This window comes from Nymphaea colorata, chromosome 3, assembly GCF_008831285.2.
Source record: "Nymphaea colorata isolate Beijing-Zhang1983 chromosome 3, ASM883128v2, whole genome shotgun sequence".
NCBI lineage: Eukaryota > Viridiplantae > Streptophyta > Magnoliopsida > Nymphaeales > Nymphaeaceae > Nymphaea > Nymphaea colorata.
This window is the reverse complement of record NC_045140.1, coordinates 3,200,601-3,225,582: the sequence shown is the minus strand read 5'-3', so window position 1 is coordinate 3,225,582 and position 24,982 is coordinate 3,200,601. Positions and strand designations below refer to the sequence as shown.

General features: G+C 38.3%; 2 protein-coding genes across 3 annotated transcripts; both read left to right on the top strand.

Annotated features, from left to right (window-relative positions):
* Window positions 1-1,352: 1,352 nt before the first annotated feature.
* LOC116249678 (probable pectate lyase 18) lies at window positions 1,353-3,761 on the top strand. The gene is made up of 4 exons (XM_031622872.2): window positions 1,353-1,517; window positions 1,943-2,680; window positions 2,759-2,897; window positions 3,090-3,761. Exons 1-4 carry the CDS (start codon window positions 1,405-1,407, stop codon window positions 3,309-3,311), a joined length of 1,212 nt encoding a protein of 403 aa, XP_031478732.1. The 5' UTR covers window positions 1,353-1,404; the 3' UTR covers window positions 3,312-3,761.
* Window positions 3,762-9,370: 5,609 nt separating this feature from the next.
* LOC116251236 (cytochrome b5-like) lies at window positions 9,371-19,987 on the top strand. 2 transcript variants are annotated; one of them, XM_050077112.1, is made up of 4 exons: window positions 9,371-9,713; window positions 18,134-18,200; window positions 18,275-18,541; window positions 19,765-19,987. In XM_050077112.1, exons 1-3 carry the CDS (start codon window positions 9,621-9,623, stop codon window positions 18,526-18,528), a joined length of 414 nt encoding a protein of 137 aa, XP_049933069.1. In that variant the 5' UTR covers window positions 9,371-9,620; the 3' UTR covers window positions 18,529-18,541; window positions 19,765-19,987. The 2 variants fall into 2 exon arrangements, with proteins under 2 accessions (XP_049933069.1, XP_031481244.1); XM_031625384.2 differs by lacking the exon at window positions 9,371-9,713 and adding an exon at window positions 15,971-16,308.
* Window positions 19,988-24,982: the final 4,995 nt, after the last annotated feature.

Below are 24,982 nucleotides of genomic sequence, written 5' to 3'. Positions count from 1 at the left end.
TTATCTAACAGAATTCATTGCCGCTGACAACAATAAATTGAAATAATTCTTTAACTGCCCATTTCAAAACTAATCGCGTTTGTACTTTTTGTTTCAAATAAATTATGTTTCTTCTCACATTCTTCTCATCGCTTCTTAAACTAATTCTTTTTGTTTCTTTTTTTATTATCAAGATAAAGAAGTTCCCGTTTAGAGCATCCCCACCAAACTTTGTAGACACAACAATAAATTTTATAGTTATTTAAAGACTCCAATACCTGTAGAAATGGGAACGGGGTTGAGACCATTGTTACAAAAAAACGTGTATAGGTATTATACAGCGAGGAATTTTTTGGGTATAATATGTCAAAGTTGTATATCTCAAGAATAAAACGAAAAAATATCGGTAAATTTTTTAAAATTTTAAAACATTTAATAAATCCTAAAAATTAAAAAATTATACAAATATGAAAAAATGTGTTTTTTCACGTTTTTTATTTTTTGGTATTTAAAAAAAACGTGTTTTTTCACGTTTGATACGGCTGACACTGTTTTAGTGTATCATATGCGTCTTTTTTTAATAACACAAGTTTTTTGTAACATATGGTTGAGACCATCTAAAATTCAATACCTCGGGTTGCACATTATCCCTATGGGCATAAGTGAGATGAGCTCGACTAAACTACTCATTGCTTAGGAATATTTACCAGGATAAGCTTGCTGATGGGTACTTGGTCCGGCTATATATATATATATATATATATATATATTTCAAAAGGTGACTTCAATTTTTTAGAGTCACTCAATCATTTAATAAAGACCATCTGATCCAATAAATATAAGTAAAGACCATTTGATCCAATAAATATAAATTGAATTGTGACCCCAACTTTTTAGAGTCACCCAGCCATTTAATGAGAATCCTTTGATCTAATATTATGGATGGTTAGGAAGATCAATAAGTAGAAAAAAATAGTAGGTATTTTTGTTCACTGAGTTAATACATCATTTACTACCAGAGTATCACGTATCCACATTCTAAAAGAATAACATTCACAATAATCATAGTTATTCGCAAACCCACCAATCAACCAGTGAAGATACGCTCATCAGGTAAGAACTCGAAAATCGAGGGATCCCATTCGTTGATGTTGGAAGTAGGGTTTCAATAAGTAAATGAATGATAAATGCTAAGGAAAAGAATATATAAACAGGCAAAACGTTGGGCAGTCACATACATTCAACAGCAGAGAAGGAAGAGGAAAAACGGCCCTGCACATGGGGGAGCATCTCTCTAGGCCAGTAATCACGAGCCATGGGGCCCTCCCCCCGTTTAGTTTACTCACACTTCCTTGCTCCTCCTCTTTAAATGCCTCGCTTTCTCTTCCAGCTCCATTACAGAACCTCTCTCTCTCTCATCTCTCCATGGGGAAAGGCATGTCCTTTCCCTTCCTCGTCATCTGTCTCTTCTCCATTGCCTCTCTTTCTACCTCAGCTCCATTGCATGACGCAGAACAGATCGTCAATGAATTAGAAAGGTAATCCTCCTGCAACTCCTCCTCTCTCTCTCTCTCTCTCTCTCTCTCTCACACACACACATATAATACTCAAGATTCAAGCCATCTTTGCCTCTACCAATCCTGTATTTGGAGTTTTTTCCATGTAATATTCACTTAGTCCTTGAGGATAACATGGATTCACTTTGTTTCCACTGGTACATAATTAGTAGCATTGATCGTATTTTCTTTCGCAAGTTGACTGTAATTTTATATCATTGTTCGCCAAAGACACAGAATCTCTTGTCCTTGATAAAGTAAGGCTTTAATAAGGACTTCTTTTTTCGCTTTCATTAATATATCCCAGTTTTTATCTTTTCGGGATATTTCCAGAAAGGGAAAAATCTTAAAACGGTCAAGACATTTTCTGTTCCCATCGTGACGCCGGTTTCTATGTTTCTCACCAGGAGCATTAATGTTTCGAGGAGGGAGCTGGGCTTCCTTTCCTGCAAAACCGGCAATCCCATCGACGACTGCTGGCGGTGCGACCCCCACTGGGAGTCCAACCGCCAGCGGCTGGCGGACTGCGCCTACGGTTTCGGCAAGAACGCCATCGGTGGAAAGAACGGCCGGATTTACGTCGTCACCGACGGCGGAGACGACGCCGTCAACCCCAAGCCCGGCACCCTCCGGTATGGCGTCATCCAAGACGAGCCTCTGTGGATCATCTTTGCCAGCGACATGGGCATCCGGCTCAAGCAGGAGCTGATGGTGAACTCTTACAAGACCATCGATGGCCGTGGCGCCAACGTTCACATCTCCAATGGACCCTGCATCACCATCCAGTTCGTCACCAACATCATCATTCATGGAGTCCACATCCACGACTGCAAGCCGGCAGGGAACGCCTATGTCAGGGACTCCCCACAGCACTATGGCTACAGGACGAGGTCTGATGGTGATGGTGTCTCCATCTTTGGGGGCAGCCACATATGGGTGGACCATTGTTCCTTCTCTAATTGCGCCGATGGCCTAGTTGATGCCATCCAGGGTTCCACAGCCATTACCATCTCCAACAACTACTTCACACATCATGATAAAGTCATGCTCTTGGGCCACAGTGATTCTTATACCAAGGACAGGGACATGCAAGTCACCATTGCCTTCAATCACTTTGGGGAGGGCCTGGTGCAGAGGATGCCAAGGTGTGTTCTTGGTTTAATTTCTTCGTTCCTGTTTGGATTATCGAAGCAATATCATGACCAAATTACTTCACTCTTCAGATGCAGGCATGGGTATTTCCATGTAGTGAACAATGACTACAGTCACTGGGAGATGTATGCCATTGGTGGGAGTGCCGCTCCTACCATCAACAGCCAAGGGAACAGATTTCTCGCCCCTAATACTGCATATAACAAAGAGGTGAGATTCACTTTTTGGTAGCACCGCTGTTTTTTAATGGGGTTTCTTCTTGTTTAACTTTGTTCTTTTATCCCAATGCAACTCCTTTCCAAGAAAAAACTCAAGCGGAAATACCTCTTGATCGCTGAAATATCTGTGCTTCTGTCTATCTGAGAAAATATGGTGCTGAATCTGAGGGATGGAATGGAATAGGTAACAAAACGTGAAGATACATCACGGAGCAAATGGATCCATTGGAATTGGAGATCTCAGGGGGACTTGATGCTTAATGGCGCCTTCTTCACTCCGTCCGGTGCCGGCAGCGGATCGAGCTACGCAAAGGCTTATAGCCTGAGCGCCAGACCTTCGTCCATTGTGGGCACCATCACTTATTCCGCCGGAGCTCTTAGTTGCAGGAGGGGAAGGAGCTGCTGATCACGCCCTCCTGCTAAAAGTGCAATTTTAGTCTCTCCTCGATTTCGGTTCAGAACTTCGGGCCGTGTGGTTCAACGTCCTGCTTCGGAACTTGAGTGGCAGCTCTACAAGACAGCAAAAGGCTGAAAAATTGATCTGACTGAACCACTCTCACTCTACATATCTCTATCTCTGGTTCTGGTGGTGGCATCAATCTTCAAGCTTGTCACTGTTATTTTATTGAGATCCTTGTGGATTTTAAGCTTGGGGACCTTGAAATCAGGGTCAAGCTGGCAAACGAAGGAAAAAAATTGTATTATCTCTCTTTCTCTTTCTCATATGGCATGTCGGCCACTCTGCCAACCTGATTGTTTAATGGTTATCTCATAGTTTACCGTGATCATGATTATGTTCCATCCCACTGTTTTACATGGAAAAACATGTCTCGAGGTTCCTTTCACATAGTTCCAAAGCAGAGAGCAGCAGGTTCACGATGAATTATTAAGGAAACAATCCAAGTGACACCCTTCAGTCTTCGTCCTGAAGATGGACTGCCCAAGAAAGTAAGAACACTGATGCCCACCGCACAAAGCGATCCTACGAAAATGTGCAGCCATCGAATCTTGTGGAGGCAAGGTCTCAAAATAATCGAGAGTGCATGGTAAAATTAGATGCTGCTTAATAGTTTTCCCTAAGAATCACTAAGGGCCAATCTCTAGACCTGCTTGTCCGCGTTTGTGCCTGTGTGTTCATGGGGTCGCCCAGCAAATGGCTCTGCTACTTTTTAGGTACTTAAATCATTGTTGAACTATATTGTAAACAGAATATGAACAACTCTAGAATGTTTATAAATATTAATTCAACATAAAAAGACTCTGAGTTCAAGTTGTTTATATAAAAATTGTAGACTTTTTTATAAGTGAAATTTGACATTATAAAAACCGCTGATTTTTTAATTACTATGGAAACATTATTTGAATAAAAAAAATGATATACCTGTCGAGCAGTGGCTTTTGATTTACTAATTTCTCTCTCTCTATAATATATATATATATATATATATGACAGCCCCTTAGTGCATGCACCCCCAGGGGCACGTAAAATCAGGCTACCGGCTGGGCTGTTGACAAGAGACATAATCTCAACGGTCATGCATGCAAGGATTATATATATATATATATATATATATATATATATAAAAGAGTCATTCTATCATTTAATAATAATTCGTCTGATGTATTATGATAGACAATTAAGAGAAAAACGTGATGAGTATTTTTGTTATTTAGTATTAATTTCCACTTTTTTTTTTCATGTTCTTCTCCCAACCATCCATATCTCTGCCTCAACTTTTGCAAAAAAATTGCTTATTGTTGTCCAGGTTGCAAAGTTTGTTTAATGAGATTGATGCAACCTCATGCAATAAGATGAGGTTGCTTGGGAACATGATCAAGTTTTGTGCCTGTCAAGTGATTACTCTCCAAAAATTGCTCTTTTTTAAAACATATCAGCCTTCTATCTTTAGTATTTATAGGAAACCATAGGTAAAGGTTAGATTTTAATGATTTAAATTAAGTTAAGTAGAACACGATTCCATCCATATGGCATGATCTGAATAATGCAATATACACAACTCTAAATGAAAAAGGTGCAAGTTCAAAAGGCATGAATGGCTCTCTAGCAAACAAGCATTATGCACAACCCGAGAGTACTGACAACATAATGATATCTTGAAAATGTCTCAAAGAGTACCAATATTTTGGGTAACCGCCAAATACAATGGATAGACATTCATTTAAACATAAGGACAAATATCTTGTGTATACATCAGCTAACCATATCAAGTAAGGCAGACTCATCCCCTGGCTTACCAAGTGCCAAACAAAGCATCCTATCAGGTTATCGATTCCCCTATATATATATATATATATATATATATATATATTTGAAAACCTTTTTATCTCCTTGATGTTTTTATTGTATTTTTGTTTTAAAAAATGGTTTCTTATTGTTTTTTTTATTGTGCTCCTGACCCATTCCACCAAATTTGGTGCAATTCTCCCATGAATTGATTATACCTATAGTTGGCTGACTCGCCGAGTCAGCTCGAGAATCGCCCGAGTCAGCTCAGATATCTAGCCATGAGTCAAGGTTGGTTTGGCTAGCCTCTATAATTGAACATTGGCTCATCCTAACTGTGGCACAATTTAAAACTTGATTGAGTCGACAGTCAACTTTCACCCAATCATCCATCGATCCGAGTTTGAATTATGAGTTTGCCAACAATGACTAGCTTGATGTGCAAACCGTAAAAGCATTTAGGAAACCAAGAGAATACAATGTGCTGCTTCATGCACCGATTCGACGGTCACACAGACACACAAACACTGCCCATGTGGTGATCACTTATTGCTTTTCCTTTTCCAAAGGATTGCAGTGCGGCGGGGCAGCATTCACACACAAGAACAGCAGCGGAGAGGCGCTCTTGGCCGTGGCCACTGTCAATCATAAAGCCCAAGCAAGGTACAGAAAGCGTCTGCGGATTGTGGCCACAGGTTGGATCTGACAGCAGCCACGGCCCCTGTTCCCCCGTTCCGCCAACCAACGGATGCTCGTCCTTCTCTTTAATTTGCAGAACCCAACAATATTTATTCGTGCTCTTCCTCTCTCACACAACCCACATGCCTCTGGTTTCGAACCCTCTTTAGCTGCATAAAGTGTGGCAACGAACTTTTGGAATACGAGCGGAATCCAATCTTTCTCATCTTCTTTTTGCTGCTGTCCTTCTTGCGAGATGAATACATATTAAAATCTATGACCGGTGCGAGCGTCGCAAAAGCGATTGAATAAATTCGTTTGAATGCGGTACTACTGACACTACGGTCAGGCCAACTACCAACTGCGGGACGGTTTCCAAGGTTCCCAGCGACCGGATTTCGAGCTTCTTTACTCTCAACTGCCAATCCCCTTTCCGAAAAAACCATATGCTTCTGTCCAATATTAAATGCAAGATATTATTTTGAATATAACACTCCAAGTAAGTACAGGTTTGACAATATTGTATGACTTATGGTGTATTGGATTTTTATGGTACTTTTATATCAATATGTACATACATCAAGGGATTACCCACTAAGCCCATGAATGAGATTTTTTTTTTTTTTTTTGAATTTTTCTCTGCAAGTTTGGATTGAATTGAGCAATCCTTCGGACTCTCACAACATACTTTTCAATGGACTGTATTGAACCGTGTATATAATCATGTTCATTGTGTATATTGCATTAGGTAGTTGCGATGGGGCGGAGATTCTCTTTTATATATATATATATATATACACCGTAGTTTGTATGGAGGATGGGGGAGGCCCCTACCATCCAACGGTCGTACTCATCCGGTCAGCCAGATAAAAAAAGATGGATGGCCCTGATTTGATGTCTACAAATATCATCTTCAAAGCAACCATCCGACCAGAAAGATAGCCGGTTGATTTCAATTCCGCCGTATCTCACTCTATAAAACGGCAGATAGCCGAAGTCTTCAATGTACAAAATCAAGAAATTCTGTGGGCTGCAAACGCCAACACCAACCTACGTGTGGTGGAGCTACTGCGCCGTGTTCAAGCCTTCTCCTCAAATTAAAAAATTGATGTGCCACATAAGAACGGCTCTTTTTTTTCTTCTTCTTCTTCTTCTTCTTTTGGATGTGTTGTCTAAATCAGAGATATTTTGAACCGGGTAAAGCTTGTAATTAGAAAATATTTTGCTCATCTTTTGATGGATTCAGTACTATTATATGTGAATCCAAATCCAACTAACACCAACGAATCTTCTCCAGATCTGGGTCGGATGTTAATGTTAAAGAATTATTGGATTTAATAACATCTAGTCGATAGGACAAGATAGTGTGAATCTGAATCTTATGTTATCTGCATTATCAATTCTAAGTGATCAGTATAATATTTTTCAGAATTTTTACAGGGTCACATTAAAAATTTTCAAAATTATAAACATTTTTTTTTTCTGAAAATTTGAGGGTAGCCATGGCCCTTACTGACCCCTCTGCCTTTATGGCCAGGGACAAATTGTCTCAAATAAGAGCATTTGCAGATTATACTCTTTAACTATATATCCACATGTAAACAACCAAAAAAAAAATTTATTTATTAACATCTTAAGGTATGATATATACTATCATACCTTGAAAACCCAATATAGAAATGAGTGTTGGGCTGAGCATCGGACAAGACCGTAAAACAAGGACTCAGGCTGGTTTGAGCCCGATTGAAGGTGTGGCCCGATAACATATATAATATAAAATTTATTAAAATATAATTTTGTGCAATTTTTTCATTATAAATACCTTATTTACATATTAAGTATGAATAATTTTATTATTTTTCATTAAAATCGATGATTGAGGCCTGTCCCGGGCTCGATCCGCATGCTGAGACATAGGCTTCCGGCCAGCCTGAGCCTGACTTTGAATCGGGTCCAGCCCAATGCCCAGCCATAACCCAATAAAAAATTTTTGTAGGTACCATTTCTGTGTGAGACAAACTTTTTGTTGCATCTAACTCTGCAACTTTTTAAATTTCTTAGATATCAAAATTTCTCTAACATGACAAAACCCCAAAATTTTGATGAACATGAACACAAAAGACTAAAGAGGCATGATTAATTTGGCCATCTGATGAACAGTCACCTTCCCAAATGGGAATGAAGAAGAACCCGCTGCAGTCCGCACCACATTGATTTCACCGCTGAGATCTCAGGAAGAAGGTTCGAGCCTGAATTTACCTCTAAATTACACCAAAAAAAAATATATGCTTATAATTGGTTTAAGTAACTTAGATTTCGCATGATATGGTTATATATGTATCCGTTTGAAGCCAATTTAATTTTACATCCCTAGCTAAAACCTCATATATTATTCTACCACAATATTTCCTCATTCTTAATTTTGATCTCTTTCGTGGCGCGCTACTACAACTCTGTCCACATGAAGAGAAAATACGTCAGTGTTAGGCATGGACTTGTCGATTGTGCTTCACCTCATATCACCCACCGACGCCAATAATTGTCACCCATTATTCAAGGAATCATGTCTAACCTTGGCCACACACCAGTCCCCTTAGTGCGGCCGGCTCATAACCAGGGATGCCAATTTATTTGATTCTGATTAGATATCTAATTCAACTTTTCAAAAAAAATTTTGACATGGAAAAGAATTTAGTATATGATTAAGAAATCTTTGAATTTAAGCAATGATATCTGATCATATTTCTATTTAAATATACATAAATATATGATCGGGATCAGATTGAGATCGAATTTAGCTTTAACTAAATATCATATATCCAAATGCTGTTACGTTTAAAAACCGGATGTATTTAGTTCAAAATTTGGATTCGAATTTCGATATGAATGTAAAAGTCAGGTTCCGATTGTGAAATTGAATTTCAGATTCTGGTTCAAATTGATATTAATTTTTCTCATTCGTGTTTGAATATGAATATGTGAATATCTGAAAAAATGAATGTAGTTAAGAGTATCTTCGACAAGATGACATCTCTACAGCTGACTTTATATAGAATATAAGTGGATCTGGATCCCCATAAAAGAGAACAATAAATAAAATCCAAAACTATGAGAAGCTCTCCTGTGTAAAAAAATATGAAGTGAAAAAGACACATTTATATGGTGTTGAAAAAGTTGGATCTCTAGATTTTTCATCCAAAACTCACTTTTTGTGAGGATGGTTGTAGCTGTATGCAGCATTCAGCTGAAGTTCTTTTTATTTTATTTTATTTTTTGGTAAGTACCATTAAAAATTCATGTTTTGTCATCCAAACACAAACCGATATTTGAAAAATGAAGACCTCGTTGTTGCTTTGCCGTCCAAACAGGCAAATCAGGTTTCAAAAACTCAAAAAAAAAAAAAAAAACAAGTTTTAACAAAAGGAGGTTTTGGAAAAACCAAGTTTTTGAAAGTGTCATTTAATTCTTCCCTAATTTTCACCTTTTCATGGAAGCGATCCACATGAAGTCAACTCAGTAGCATACATATATATATTATATGGTGAAGGGAACGTCAAAGGATGAGATTCAACGACACTTGCATAATGGGGAACAGACGCACCAATGTTTCCAAAATTCTGGTTCTTGAGCAAGTGAAAGAAAAGGTAAACGGAAACATAAAAAAGGTAGAAGGGAAAGAGAAGCGGACCGCATAGAGGAAGCGTGACAGAGTCGGAGCCTATCTCCCAGCAACTTTCCATTGGAAGCGTGACAAAGCAGAGGAACGGGGAGGGAGCAAGAAGGAGAAGCCGGATGGGGGATGCTGCTGATGCAAAGGTGTTCACTTTGGAAGAGGTCTCAAAGCACAACAACTCCAAGGATTGCTGGCTTGTAATTAACGGCAAGGTGACCCCCAACCCACATAAACGAATAAACTCTCTTTCTCTCTCGATGCTTCCTGCTTTGTCCTCTATTTGATTGTTAACCGGTTGATTTATGACCCAGTTAAAATGATGATCACGAGTTGATATGTGCTGCTCTTGTCTCGTTTCCTTTGCCATCATTTTTTGTGTGTCAAAGAGCTCATTCATTTATTGGTTCCCCCTTCTTTGTCTTTCTGAAGCTGTTAAGATGTTTGGATCGGTATCGCTTTTGTAGTTTCTTCATGATGGTGCTATTTTAGAGGAAGACGCAGATGGTGTTATATAAATTCCTTCAGACTATGATTTGTCTGTTCAGCAAATGGACGGAAGATCGTTCTAAATCTTCACTTGTGTCGAGGAATTAGGCTTTTGTAAAGGCTTTGGCTGGTCAAGTCCTTTTCCTTTTGTCTGTCATAATCTTATCTGCAGACATTCAACTTGGTAGCTCTTTTCTTTTCAGGTCACCTGTTTTTGGTGCTCTGCTTTATTAAAATGAAGCAACAAGAACTTTATACAAAAACTAAAGTACACTGTCTATTCATGCATCCAACGGGATGGGTTGAAGCTTAGCTGCTTGCACGTAGTATATTATTGGCCGAATAAAAGCTTCTGTCAACAGGCTTGGTGGGTCCACTTGGGACCTCCAAGACGATGGAGGTCATGGGTGGCGCATCTCTTCGCATAGTCAGGATGGGGCCTGTCCAACGTCAGCTTAGCAATCAAGCAGTGAAGATTATTTTGTAGGTTGCGCATGAAAGGGACATACTTAAGGTGATACCTGAAAGCAATGGTCTTCAACGAACAGATAATGGGATTGAGCAAAAATTCCTTTAGCCTTTCAATTTGCTCAACCTCTCTGAACTGAATGTAGGGTGAAAATGTTCTATCTTGATCTTTAACTTCTTGCTATAAGAGCTTTATTCCGGGATGGTGCAGCCCTGTGGTGGAACTACATTAGTGTCCTGTTGCGATTACGTGGTCACACACTGCCCAAAAGAAGTCTGTATTTAAGTACATTGGGACAGGTTGTGGATGCACACCCTAACCTGATCTTTATCCCCATCCATGCCCTTGATTTTGTTTTTCCTATCTTAAATACATGATAGGTTTGGAAGAAACTTTGAAGGATCTCTCTCTCTCTCTCTCTCTCTCTCTCTCTCTCACCTAACATGATTTTGTCTCTCTAACTGTTGGAGTTTAATTGTAGCTCCTAACTGAGAACATAGATATGGTTATGTTTCTATTAAAGGTGCTTTCATTTCTATGTTGATTTTGGTACACTGTCATAAGACTCATAACTAAGGATAGGAGTTATTCTATCATTTAATAATAAATCGTCTATTATGATAGACAATTAAGGAAAAACAAAGAAAAAAAGGTGACGAGTATTTTTGTTATTTAGTATTAGTTTCTACTTTCCTTTTTTTCATGTTCTTCTCCCAACCATCCATATCTCTGCCTCAACTTTTGCAAAAAAATTGCTTATTGTTGTCCAGGTTGCAAAGTTTGTTTAATGAGATTGATGCAACCTCATGCAATAAGATGAGGTTGTTTGGGAACAAGATCAAGTTCTGTGCTTGTCAAGTGATTACTCCCCAAAATTTGAGCCTTCAGAGCCAAAATTTTGGATAAAATTGCTCTTTTTTAAAACATATCAGCCTTCTATCTTTAGTATTTATAGGAAATCATAGGTAAAGGTCAGATTTAAATGATTTAAATTAAGTTTAGTAGAACACTATTTCCATCCATTTGGCATGATCTGAATAAAGCAATATACAGGACTCTAAACGAAAAAGGTGCAAGTTCAAAGGCATGAATTGCTCTCTTGGGGCCATATGCATGAGAGCAAACAAGCATTATGCACAACCCGAGAGTACTGACAACATAATGATATCTTGAAAATGTCCCAAAGAGTATCAATATTTTGGATAACCGCCAAATACAATGGATAGACATTCATTTAAACATAAGGACAAATATCTTGTGTATGCATCAGCTAACCATATCAAGTAAGGCAGAATAATCCCCTCGATGGTTTACCCAAGTGCCAAATAAAGCATCCTATCTAGTTATCTCTTCCATATATATATATATATATATATTGAAAACCTTTTTATTTCTTTGACGTTTTTACTTGTATTTTTTTTTTTAAAAATGGTTTCTTATTATTTTTTATTGTGTTCCTGACCCATTCACACCAAATTTGCGAATTCTCTCCTGAATTGATTATAGCCATAGTTGGCTGACTCGCCGAGTCAGCTCGAGAATCACCCGAGTCAGCTCAGATATCTAGCCATGAGTCAAGGTTGGTTCGGCTAGCCTCTATTATAATTGAACATTGGCTCATCCTAACTGGCACAATTTAAAACTTGATTGAGTCGACAGTCAACTTTCACCCAATCATCCATCCATCGATCCGAGTTTGAATTATGAGTTTGCCAACAATGACTAGCTTGATGTGCAAACCGTAAAAGCATTTAGGAAACCAAGAGAATACAATGTGCTGCTTCATGCACCGATTCGACGGTCACACAGACACACAAACACTGCCCATGTGGTGATCACTTATTGCTTTTCCTTTTCCAAAGGATTGCAGTGCGGCGGGGCAGCATTCACACACAAGAACAGCAGCGGAGAGGCGCTCTTGGCCGTGGCCACTGTCAATCATAAAGCCCAAGCAAGGTACAGAAAGCGTCTGCGGATTGTGGCCACAGGTTGGATCTGACAGCAGCCACGGCCCCTGTTCCCCCGTTCCGCCAACCAACGGATGCTCGTCCTTCTCTTTAATTTGCAGAACCCAACAATATTTATTCGTGCTCTTCCTCTCTCACACAACCCACATGCCTCTGGTTTCGAACCCTCTTTAGCTGCATAAAGTGTGGCAACGAACTTTTGGAATACGAGCGGAATCCAATCTTTCTCATCTTCTTTTTGCTGCTGTCCTTCTTGCGAGATGAATACATATTAAAATCTATGACCGGTGCGAGCGTCGCAAAAGCGATTGAATAAATTCGTTTGAATGCGGTACTACTGACACTACGGTCAGGCCAACTACCAACTGCGGGACGGTTTCCAAGGTTCCCAGCGACCGGATTTCGAGCTTCTTTACTCTCAACTGCCAATCCCCTTTCCGAAAAAACCATATGCTTCTGTCCAATATTAAATGCAAGATATTATTTTGAATATAACACTCCAAGTAAGTACAGGTTTGACAATATTGTATGACTTATGGTGTATTGGATTTTTATGGTACTTTTATATCAATATGTACATACATCAAGGGATTACCCACTAAGCCCATGAATGAGATTTTTTTTTTTTTTTTTGAATTTTTCTCTGCAAGTTTGGATTGAATTGAGCAATCCTTCGGACTCTCACAACATACTTTTCAATGGACTGTATTGAACCGTGTATATAATCATGTTCATTGTGTATATTGCATTAGGTAGTTGCGATGGGGCGGAGATTCTCTTTTATATATATATATATATATACACCGTAGTTTGTATGGAGGATGGGGGAGGCCCCTACCATCCAACGGTCGTACTCATCCGGTCAGCCAGATAAAAAAAGATGGATGGCCCTGATTTGATGTCTACAAATATCATCTTCAAAGCAACCATCCGACCAGAAAGATAGCCGGTTGATTTCAATTCCGCCGTATCTCACTCTATAAAACGGCAGATAGCCGAAGTCTTCAATGTACAAAATCAAGAAATTCTGTGGGCTGCAAACGCCAACACCAACCTACGTGTGGTGGAGCTACTGCGCCGTGTTCAAGCCTTCTCCTCAAATTAAAAAATTGATGTGCCACATAAGAACGGCTCTTTTTTTTCTTCTTCTTCTTCTTCTTCTTTTGGATGTGTTGTCTAAATCAGAGATATTTTGAACCGGGTAAAGCTTGTAATTAGAAAATATTTTGCTCATCTTTTGATGGATTCAGTACTATTATATGTGAATCCAAATCCAACTAACACCAACGAATCTTCTCCAGATCTGGGTCGGATGTTAATGTTAAAGAATTATTGGATTTAATAACATCTAGTCGATAGGACAAGATAGTGTGAATCTGAATCTTATGTTATCTGCATTATCAATTCTAAGTGATCAGTATAATATTTTTCAGAATTTTTACAGGGTCACATTAAAAATTTTCAAAATTATAAACATTTTTTTTTCTGAAAATTTGAGGGTAGCCATGGCCCTTACTGACCCCTCTGCCTTTATGGCCAGGGACAAATTGTCTCAAATAAGAGCATTTGCAGATTATACTCTTTAACTATATATCCACATGTAAACAACCAAAAAAAAAATTTATTTATTAACATCTTAAGGTATGATATATACTATCATACCTTGAAAACCCAATATAGAAATGAGTGTTGGGCTGAGCATCGGACAAGACCGTAAAACAAGGACTCAGGCTGGTTTGAGCCCGATTGAAGGTGTGGCCCGATAACATATATAATATAAAATTATTAAAATATAATTTTGTGCAATTTTTTCATTATAAATACCTTATTTACATATTAAGTATGAATAATTTTATTATTTTTCATTAAAATCGATGATTGAGGCCTGTCCCGGGCTCGATCCGCATGCTGAGACATAGGCTTCCGGCCAGCCTGAGCCTGACTTTGAATCGGGTCCAGCCCAATGCCCAGCCATAACCCAATAAAAAATTTTTGTAGGTACCATTTCTGTGTGAGACAAACTTTTTGTTGCATCTAACTCTGCAACTTTTTAAATTTCTTAGATATCAAAATTTCTCTAACATGACAAAACCCCAAAATTTTGATGAACATGAACACAAAAGACTAAAGAGGCATGATTAATTTGGCCATCTGATGAACAGTCACCTTCCCAAATGGGAATGAAGAAGAACCCGCTGCAGTCCGCACCACATTGATTTCACCGCTGAGATCTCAGGAAGAAGGTTCGAGCCTGAATTTACCTCTAAATTACACCAAAAAAAATATATGCTTATAATTGGTTTAAGTAACTTAGATTTCGCATGATATGGTTATATATGTATCCGTTTGAAGCCAATTTAATTTTACATCCCTAGCTAAAACCTCATATATTATTCTACCACAATATTTCCTCATTCTTAATTTTGATCTCTTTCGTGGCGCGCTACTACAACTCTGTCCACATGAAGAGAAAATACGTCAGTGTTAGGCATGGACTTGTCGATTGTGCTTCACCTCATATCACCCACCGACGCCAATAATTGTCACCCATTATTCAAGGAATCATGTCTAACCTTGGCCACACACCAGTCCCCTTAGTGCGGCCGGCTCATAACCAGGGATGCCAATTTATTTGATTCTGATTAGATATCTAATTCAACTTTTCAAAAAAAATTTTGACATGGAAAAGAATTTAGTATATGATTAAGAAATCTTTGAATTTAAGCAATGATATCTGATCATATTTCTATTTAAATATACATAAATATATGATCGGGATCAGATTGAGATCGAATTTAGCTTTAACTAAATATCATATATCCAAATGCTGTTACGTTTAAAAACCGGATGTATTTAGTTCAAAATTTGGATTCGAATTTCGATATGAATGTAAAAGTCAGGTTCCGATTGTGAAATTGAATTTCAGATTCTGGTTCAAATTGATATTAATTTTTCTCATTCGTGTTTGAATATGAATATGTGAATATCTGAAAAAATGAATGTAGTTAAGAGTATCTTCGACAAGATGACATCTCTACAGCTGACTTTATATAGAATATAAGTGGATCTGGATCCCCATAAAAGAGAACAATAAATAAAATCCAAAACTATGAGAAGCTCTCCTGTGTAAAAAAATATGAAGTGAAAAAGACACATTTATATGGTGTTGAAAAAGTTGGATCTCTAGATTTTTCATCCAAAACTCACTTTTTGTGAGGATGGTTGTAGCTGTATGCAGCATTCAGCTGAAGTTCTTTTTATTTTATTTTATTTTTTGGTAAGTACCATTAAAAATTCATGTTTTGTCATCCAAACACAAACCGATATTTGAAAAATGAAGACCTCGTTGTTGCTTTGCCGTCCAAACAGGCAAATCAGGTTTCAAAAACTCAAAAAAAAAAAAAAAACAAGTTTTAACAAAAGGAGGTTTTGGAAAAACCAAGTTTTTGAAAGTGTCATTTAATTCTTCCCTAATTTTCACCTTTTCATGGAAGCGATCCACATGAAGTCAACTCAGTAGCATACATATATATATTATATGGTGAAGGGAACGTCAAAGGATGAGATTCAACGACACTTGCATAATGGGGAACAGACGCACCAATGTTTCCAAAATTCTGGTTCTTGAGCAAGTGAAAGAAAAGGTAAACGGAAACATAAAAAAGGTAGAAGGGAAAGAGAAGCGGACCGCATAGAGGAAGCGTGACAGAGTCGGAGCCTATCTCCCAGCAACTTTCCATTGGAAGCGTGACAAAGCAGAGGAACGGGGAGGGAGCAAGAAGGAGAAGCCGGATGGGGGATGCTGCTGATGCAAAGGTGTTCACTTTGGAAGAGGTCTCAAAGCACAACAACTCCAAGGATTGCTGGCTTGTAATTAACGGCAAGGTGACCCCCAACCCACATAAACGAATAAACTCTCTTTCTCTCTCGATGCTTCCTGCTTTGTCCTCTATTTGATTGTTAACCGGTTGATTTATGACCCAGTTAAAATGATGATCACGAGTTGATATGTGCTGCTCTTGTCTCGTTTCCTTTGCCATCATTTTTTGTGTGTCAAAGAGCTCATTCATTTATTGGTTCCCCCTTCTTTGTCTTTCTGAAGCTGTTAAGATGTTTGGATCGGTATCGCTTTTGTAGTTTCTTCATGATGGTGCTATTTTAGAGGAAGACGCAGATGGTGTTATATAAATTCCTTCAGACTATGATTTGTCTGTTCAGCAAATGGACGGAAGATCGTTCTAAATCTTCACTTGTGTCGAGGAATTAGGCTTTTGTAAAGGCTTTGGCTGGTCAAGTCCTTTTCCTTTTGTCTGTCATAATCTTATCTGCAGACATTCAACTTGGTAGCTCTTTTCTTTTCAGGTCACCTGTTTTTGGTGCTCTGCTTTATTAAAATGAAGCAACAAGAACTTTATACAAAAACTAAAGTACACTGTCTATTCATGCATCCAACGGGATGGGTTGAAGCTTAGCTGCTTGCACGTAGTATATTATTGGCCGAATAAAAGCTTCTGTCAACAGGCTTGGTGGGTCCACTTGGGACCTCCAAGACGATGGAGGTCATGGGTGGCGCATCTCTTCGCATAGTCAGGATGGGGCCTGTCCAACGTCAGCTTAGCAATCAAGCAGTGAAGATTATTTTGTAGGTTGCGCATGAAAGGGACATACTTAAGGTGATACCTGAAAGCAATGGTCTTCAACGAACAGATAATGGGATTGAGCAAAAATTCCTTTAGCCTTTCAATTTGCTCAACCTCTCTGAACTGAATGTAGGGTGAAAATGTTCTATCTTGATCTTTAACTTCTTGCTATAAGAGCTTTATTCCGGGATGGTGCAGCCCTGTGGTGGAACTACATTAGTGTCCTGTTGCGATTACGTGGTCACACACTGCCCAAAAGAAGTCTGTATTTAAGTACATTGGGACAGGTTGTGGATGCACACCCTAACCTGATCTTTATCCCCATCCATGCCCTTGATTTTGTTTTTCCTATCTTAAATACATGATAGGTTTGGAAGAAACTTTGAAGGATCTCTCTCTCTCTCTCTCTCTCTCTCTCTCTCTCACCTAACATGATTTTGTCTCTCTAACTGTTGGAGTTTAATTGTAGCTCCTAACTGAGAACATAGAATATGGTTATGTTTCTATTAAAGGTGCTTTCATTTCTATGTTGATTTTGGTACACTGTCATAAGACTCATAACTAAGGATAGGAGTATATGTTCAGTTTCTTGTGTTGTATTGTCAATTTATTATGGTCATAAAGAACAGATATATATTTAGATGGCGGTTCTGGATGTCTTATAAGAACCTTTAGCTGATATTGACGTGTTCTTGTTTTGTAGTTTCTATTGTTGGAGAAAAATGTTACTAGAAATTGTACAGTTAAAAGCTTGAAGTTTATGAGAGATCAAAAGCTAATTTGCTTTTATGCTTTTGAGTTCCTGAAGAGTTGGTACTTCTCATGATATGTACGTTCTTCGAGTTTTGTCTCATCAATATGGCACTGGCTTCTGAGAATTGTATTGTTGGTACTTTAAGTTTTCAACATACAGATGGTCATGAGTACCATGCCCTTGCAAAAAATCTCTCTTTTTGCTTTGTCTATCTATAAATTTTATGATTCTGTCAGTATTCTACTGGTGTGAGTGGCCAAAAATTGTTTGCCCTTTTAGCTTGCTCTTTATGTTTTTTTTGAAATGATAAAAGCAGGTATATGATGTAACCCAATTCTTAGATGACCATCCAGGTGGAGACGATGTTCTCTTGTCTGCCACAGGTAAATTTCTTTACACTGGCATCTACATGATTGTGAAGATACTAGAGATTAACTATCCCCTTCTTGGTTGGTAGGTAAGGATGCAACAGATGATTTTGAGGATGTTGGTCATAGCAGTACTGCAAGGGCAATGATGGATGGATACTTGATTGGTGAGATTGATACATCAACGATCCCGGCAAAGCCCATATATACACCACAACCAATGCAGTCTTCTATCAACCAAGAGAAAAAGTCTGAATTCATTATCAAGCTTCTACAGTTCTTTATTCCATTGGCAATTCTGGGTCTAGCTGTTGCCATACGTTTCTATACAAAATCAAGCTAAACATGCAAATCAGGTATTTATGGTAGATCAGGCTGAAAGGGATGAATTGCCCAACTTTCTGTCTTGGTGTTCAGAAATCCATTTCGTGACTGTACAGAATTGCATGTTAACGGACCCACTTCACATTAATGGATATCAATAAGCATTCTGCATGTGTGGAGCAATCTATGAATTGTTGACAGTGCAAAAGCTTATATCTATCTATTGATTATGTTTACTTGGAAGTTGTATAATTCTATTTTGAGGAGGGGTTTGTGACACTTCCATTGCCAAATAAACACCCTTTACTGTAGAGAGAACGATACGAAAACATTTGATAAGGATTATTCCTATACAAGACTTCGAAAACCAACAACGTTCTTATATTTGAGCATTTGCTTTTGATTGTGGGTATTTTGACTTTGCGGTATCATCCATTATAATTTGGAGTGACTACCTTACTCTTCCTAGTGTATGCGTGGAAGAATGAAGCTGTTTAATTATTTAATATGCTAATGTGATGCCTTCCCTCCTCACTCAGGAGGTCTACAACTTACATTGGCGAGGAAGAGCTCATGAATCTGTTTACTAAACATAATAATCTTTTATCCTTTTCTGTTTAGATTTCCTTCAAGCTGCCAGTGCCACACTTTTTCTTTTCAAAGTATGTTATGATAGCTATGTGGATTTTCCACTTCACTACATGTCATTATCATCTTCCGTTACTTTGCTGAATGCTATCTGTTTTCCTGGCTGATTGAACATTTTTGGTCCATCACTGACCTGTCTACAAGAGAATGTAACAAATGGCCCATACACTTATCAGTTTGATCAAGGATGCACTTTGTTCTTTTGATGGTTTAATAGCTTTCTTAAATGTCTTTTCTATCATCTTTTTCACATTGGCAACACTTTTTTCTGGCTTGTTGCATTACCATTCTTCAAGACTGTAGGCAAATGAGTCTTCTGCTCATCAGTCATTCTGTACAAAAACCTATTTCATTTTTTTATAATGCATATATGACTGGATCCACAAGACACACACACACACACACACACGCATAAGCATAAGCATAATATGCATACCTGTCTATATGAATTTCTTGTATAAATAGGACCTGTATTCCCTGATGTAAATAAACCGTGTTTTGCACAGTTACCGAGTTATTTAATGCAGTTTGTCTTATTCTTCAACGGTGTTTTGTTTTCAGGCCTCAGTGCCTTTAATATATTTTCTGTTTTTGGCTGTGTTATCAGCCTCATTTACAGCTGAGTCATGAAGGGGACTACCATAGACGACTGACTAGCTTACTCCTGGATGAGGCTATTTGCATCTTGATCGTTGGTGGGATTTGCTCTAGGATTCTGGTCCATCCTTGCCCTTCCTTATGGTGCCAGCTCTTTTAGAATGTGTAATCTCGCATGTCTGGACGGACTCCCTGAATCCTATTTAGTATTTGCTCACTACATTTAACTTTCACTTATCCATCCCCTGGTGGATTCCGATTCTCTAGACCAGTATGACATACAGCGACATTTTCGAAAATCTTGCGATATTTACGAGAAAATCAAATAAAACAAAAAAATCAGGAACAAGTCGCAAGATTTTGAAAATCTCGCCAAAACGAAAAGGTCGTCATTTTATTGCGACTTTTCATGATTTTTCCTGAGATTTTACTAATTTTTAATTTGTAAAAAAATTTATGTTTTTCTTGTGTTTCTTATGATTTTTTTAATTTTTAAAAATTGTTGAGATTTTTTTAAATTTTTTTTAAAGAACAACTTCGCTAAAAAATACTATATACTCGAAAAAATTTTGCAGATATTTTTTCTAGAACAATATTTGTCACAATGCTCTAGACAATGCTATTTAGCAACTACAAGGGAATTTGTCCTCTGCAAAACGGGTTTCACGAATTCCCCGTCTGAAGATTGACCTCTTAATACAAAGGCTGGGCGAGGGAGAGCTTTTCTTGAAGATGCATGGTTCATGGAACGGCCATAGTTGACCTAATTACTGTTTGAAAGGCCACCATACGGTTCTTGGAAAGAGACTTATTGGTGAATCGTGCCTTTTTCCAATTAATCCTTGATTGTTGGCCACTTGTTCGGCGGTGCAGTCGGTGGGCAGATGGGGTTGGATGATATCTACAACTGGTTGAACATGCCAACTACTTTGATCAGGTGTTTTCCAAGCATCTCCCAGCGGTGCATTTCTGACAGTTGTGTTAATTCCTGCTGTAACAAAATCAGGAAGATTTGCAGGCTCAAAACTCCACCAACAGACCTCGCTATTGCTTTGGTCAATGGCATCCTTTAACCAAAGTTGGAGCAAAACCCCGTAGACTTGCCGGTATTCTATGGTTCTGTATAGGCTTTGATGCCTTTCGTGATTGCCTATGGTCCTGTTTCGGGTGGGCGATAGGTTTATCCCTATTACCTGAACCTGATGGAAGCAGTACACTCTTCAACTTAAGTGTCACGTTTCAGTGACGATTACCCACAGTCTAGTAAGAGGTGAGCAAGAGGTTCATCCCTACCACCAGTAACGAGACTTGAAGATCCCCTTCTTCCATCTGCCTTCCCCTATATAAATTTGTATTAGGAGTCGAGGACTTTCTAATCAGCAAAGTGACTCTCGCAACCATTTTAACTTCGCAAATGAAAGATCGGACCATCTTCATCTTCTTTATTACGAAAACACAAGATTGAGCCAGTATGAAAGTAGTCATCCAATAAACTGGAATGGCCAAGAACTGGTCTTACTAAGATTAGTCTCTGTGCTTGTCAAAGGAGATTGCCTGACCAGTTAGACGATTGACTGTGTATGTGGCCAGATCGACAAACTGGGCCTTTATAAGGTTTACCGACCAATATCCGAAGGTCCTAGCATTTTGTGGAGTTGCCATTGGTGCCAATCTCTTTTTGATCCAGATTATTGATATCTGAAGCTCTGTAGTTAAGAGGATGAAAGCTGATTTTCAATTGGAATCTCGTCATAGCTTCTACGAAAAGTTGCACAAATTTCCTGCTGTTATGAACAAAAAACAAGTAATTCTCATTTGACAAAAGACTGATATCTTGGTCTCATATTTGACAGGCTGAGATCTGCTACACTAACTGCTTATGTTGGTTGTGAGCCGCGTTGTTCGAATCGCAGCTTGTTACTTGTTCACATTTTCTTTTCTAAAGTTTCCATGCACACGTCCAAACTTTTGAAAACCTTGGTAGGAAGTACTGGCAGATGACAGGTAAGTATCTTAACTCCCCGGTGTCCGTCTAATGTCACGTATTAGAAGTGCATCAACTTGATACATTAATAAACAGCCACTTATCTGCAAACCTGCACTTGAATCAAAATAAGTTCGGGCTCTTTTGGTGTGCCCCCTAGAAGGGGGTAGGGCTACACAGAGCGAAAAGGGTTTTCCATAAGATGGAAAATGAGAACTATTACCTCCACATGTGGGTTTGTGAATAAGTAATTGTCTGATAATGAGCAAGAAACATCTGTCTTTCTGCTAAACATGATTTATAGAACTCATAATTCATTAGATATCTTTTTTGAATGTTAACTAAGTATCGCAAGTGAATGGATCCTCCTCGTTCATTCAATCGTTTGATAACCATATCTCATTCTTTAGTCTATGATCACTATGAGTCAAACCCAATCGAAGCTGAAAGAACTGAACTAACAATTTTCTTTCTTCATCAAAATTTTGTGCTCATTTCCCTGCTACCAATCTAAAACGAGTACATCAGTTAATGATAACCATCAATGGTTGAAAGGAGATGGCGACGATCCAATATCTCCTTTGAAAGGCCATTTGCTAAACAAAAAAAAAATATTATGATATTTTGAAATTTAAACCAACAAATTTCCTAAACCTTGTATTTTGAGTAAGTTGTTTTTCGCTTTTCAAATTGGGCCAGAAAATCAAAAAAATTTCTAAAATGTAATATATGATAAACATAATATTTTTTTATAATTAAACGAAATAATACATCAAAGAGCTTCTTAAGTTACAAATTTTAAACAAGTTAACATCCATTAGAAGGAAATTCAAACAAATTTAAAAAATAAATATTGAATATGTATAGATGAAGTTTCGGGGGTGCTATGTGAACCAAGTATGGTCACTCCAGGTTATGTCAACCGACCCGCAATCACTTGATTCTAATACTAAAACTGTCATCTTTCATAAAAGGGAAAAAATCATTTTTTGACTTTATTTTTTTACAGCTATTTTAAAATTGGAAAATCCGAGGCAAAATCTGTTACCGTTAAAATAAGGAGGGTTTATAATTGGAATCAACTGTGAAATCCCTTTTTCTTTTCAAGATGTTTCCCACATTAATGCATGTTGGCCATGTAAATTTAGCTCAAAAAAATTGTATTTGTTTATGGAATAAGGATAGAAACTGTATGTGCAACCAAAATATTTATGATGAAGTAAAAGTCTAAAATATATATATCTCCTTATAATTTTTTTTAAAAATACCCAAACCCTTTTTTCTTTTTTCTTTTTTCTTTTTTCTTTTTGAGTGTATATTTGTTGTATGCACCCAACTGTATTTAGATAGGAACAATTAGGTTTTACAAAATGCACATCCTACAGAATCCATTAGTGTTATGCATGCAATAGATTTGCATATGGAAAAAAAAAAGGTGTTGTGGTATTTTGAAGATTTAAAGAAATATTTATTTTGGACTTTTACTTTTTACTGCTTTTTTGTCCTTGTAAGGGTATTATAGTCATTTTATTTTAATGCACACATAAAACCACCTTGGGCGCTGCGCCCATTTAAATGGGAAATCCCCCCATATTATTAACTTGTTGCCAAATACATATCCACGGAAACATGATACACGCGCTGCCTTGTATGGAGCACCTGAAGCACACTCACTATAAGAGGCCATTCCAAGAGAGGTAATTTACCATCTCTTCTCCTGAGCGCATCTACCAGCAGCAGCAGCAGAAGGTTGCCATGAAGAAGTTCTTGGGAGTCCTTTGCTTGCTTCTTGTCCTGGCGATGGCTGTGCCTTCGTCGGCAACGGCGAGCACCCGACTTCCTGCAGTCTCCTCTCCCAACCATGTGATCGAGAAGCAAGGCGACGCCGGTGAGTACCTAACTTTAATATTCTGTCTGCTTCTTCATTTCTGCATATTTTGGAGATTGGAGTCCTTAACTGCACCTCATATTTCAAAGTGAATTTGCTGATGCTTGGACCTGCTTTTTTTCTCTGCGGCTCTATATTTCTTCTGATTCTTTATCCGTCCGTGGCTTCTTGCAGTGAACAATGCACCGTGCGGCCATTACGACGTGTGCGGGGGAGGGCCGTGTTGTGCCTGTGGACGGTTCAGAGGTGGACCAACCTGCGTCGTGTGCTGCAGCGAGCTCCATCGCCACTGAATTGTCCTTCCTGTTAAAGAAAACATGCCATGATCATGCTTTTGAAAGGGAATAAAATTGCAGCGGTTCAGGTTGCAAAGTGACCTCATGCCTCTCTGCCACTTTTAGGAGTTTCAGATCAGCGAGTCTTGATTGGGGTGGAGGTTTCTGTTTTGCTGGGCTGCATGTGGTTGCCTCTTCCTCGACGCTAGATCTCTGTGCTTCTGTTCTTTTGTGTTTCTAGTCACTATGTTCTACAAATTATAGTTGCAGTTTTTTCTTGGTGTATGGTGTCGGGGTTCTCTCGCTGGTTTGAGTCGTGTCTCCTAAGAGTTTTGTGGGCTGCATGTTTTCACTTCTTTGTCTAGTGTTCCATGCGTCGCCTGATTTTCCAATCGGATCGTGGTTTCCCTCCAATTTAATGAAAGTTGTGTGACGTTCATATGTTGAGTTTCTGCTTTTTCTCTCTACTAAGTGATTGATAGCGTAATCAGATGAGTTGGGTGGTGGTGTGTTATAATCACGTCCTTAATTCAAATCTTAAATAAAGCTATCTTGATGGAGGAATGTTGAGCTTGTGATTAAGAGTGTCATTATGAAGGCTAAGTAGATAAATTCTTGCCTCCCCATCTTTTCTCTCTCTCTCTCCTCTCTCATATTTTTCGTCTAATAGCTAAGCGTTTATGAATTTGAATGGGCTTTGAAAAAACTGATTGATATATCTTATTTAGAAGTCTTGTAAATACTATAGGGATTTAGAAGTTTTCCCAGAGAAGTGAAATTTCAATAGGGAAAGTTCCCGTAGTAAAAAAGCGTGGAAGAGATGAAAATCTTAAGATGAGGTGTGTTTGATGAACTAGAAAAAGTTCAGCACAAGGTTCGAGCATCAAGAATACCATCTCTGCTACAACTTGAGTGTAATAACATTCCAGACAGACCAAGAATATCAAGAATATCATTTTTAGGCTTACAAGGATTGAAGCTGCACTCACCAAGTGGGTGTCAAAGGCATGGTTCACAATGGGTCGGAACCAGCCGTTGATAATAATTATCACAACAAGAAGGCCAACAATTGCAACAAAAA

Coding starts and splice junctions, on each gene's coding strand:
- LOC116249678 (XM_031622872.2), top strand. CDS start 1,405: ATGGGGAAAGGCATGTCCTTTCCCTTCCTCGTCATCTGTCTCTTCTCC. Junction 1,518..1,942: donor ATCGTCAATGAATTAGAAAG/GTAATCCTCCTG, acceptor GTTTCTCACCAG/GAGCATTAATGTTTCGAGGA. Junction 2,681..2,758: donor CTGGTGCAGAGGATGCCAAG/GTGTGTTCTTGG, acceptor TTCACTCTTCAG/ATGCAGGCATGGGTATTTCC.
- LOC116251236 (XM_050077112.1), top strand. CDS start 9,621: ATGGGGGATGCTGCTGATGCAAAGGTGTTCACTTTGGAAGAGGTCTCA. Junction 9,714..18,133: donor GGCTTGTAATTAACGGCAAG/GTGACCCCCAAC, acceptor TGATAAAAGCAG/GTATATGATGTAACCCAATT. Junction 18,201..18,274: donor TGTTCTCTTGTCTGCCACAG/GTAAATTTCTTT, acceptor CTTGGTTGGTAG/GTAAGGATGCAACAGATGAT.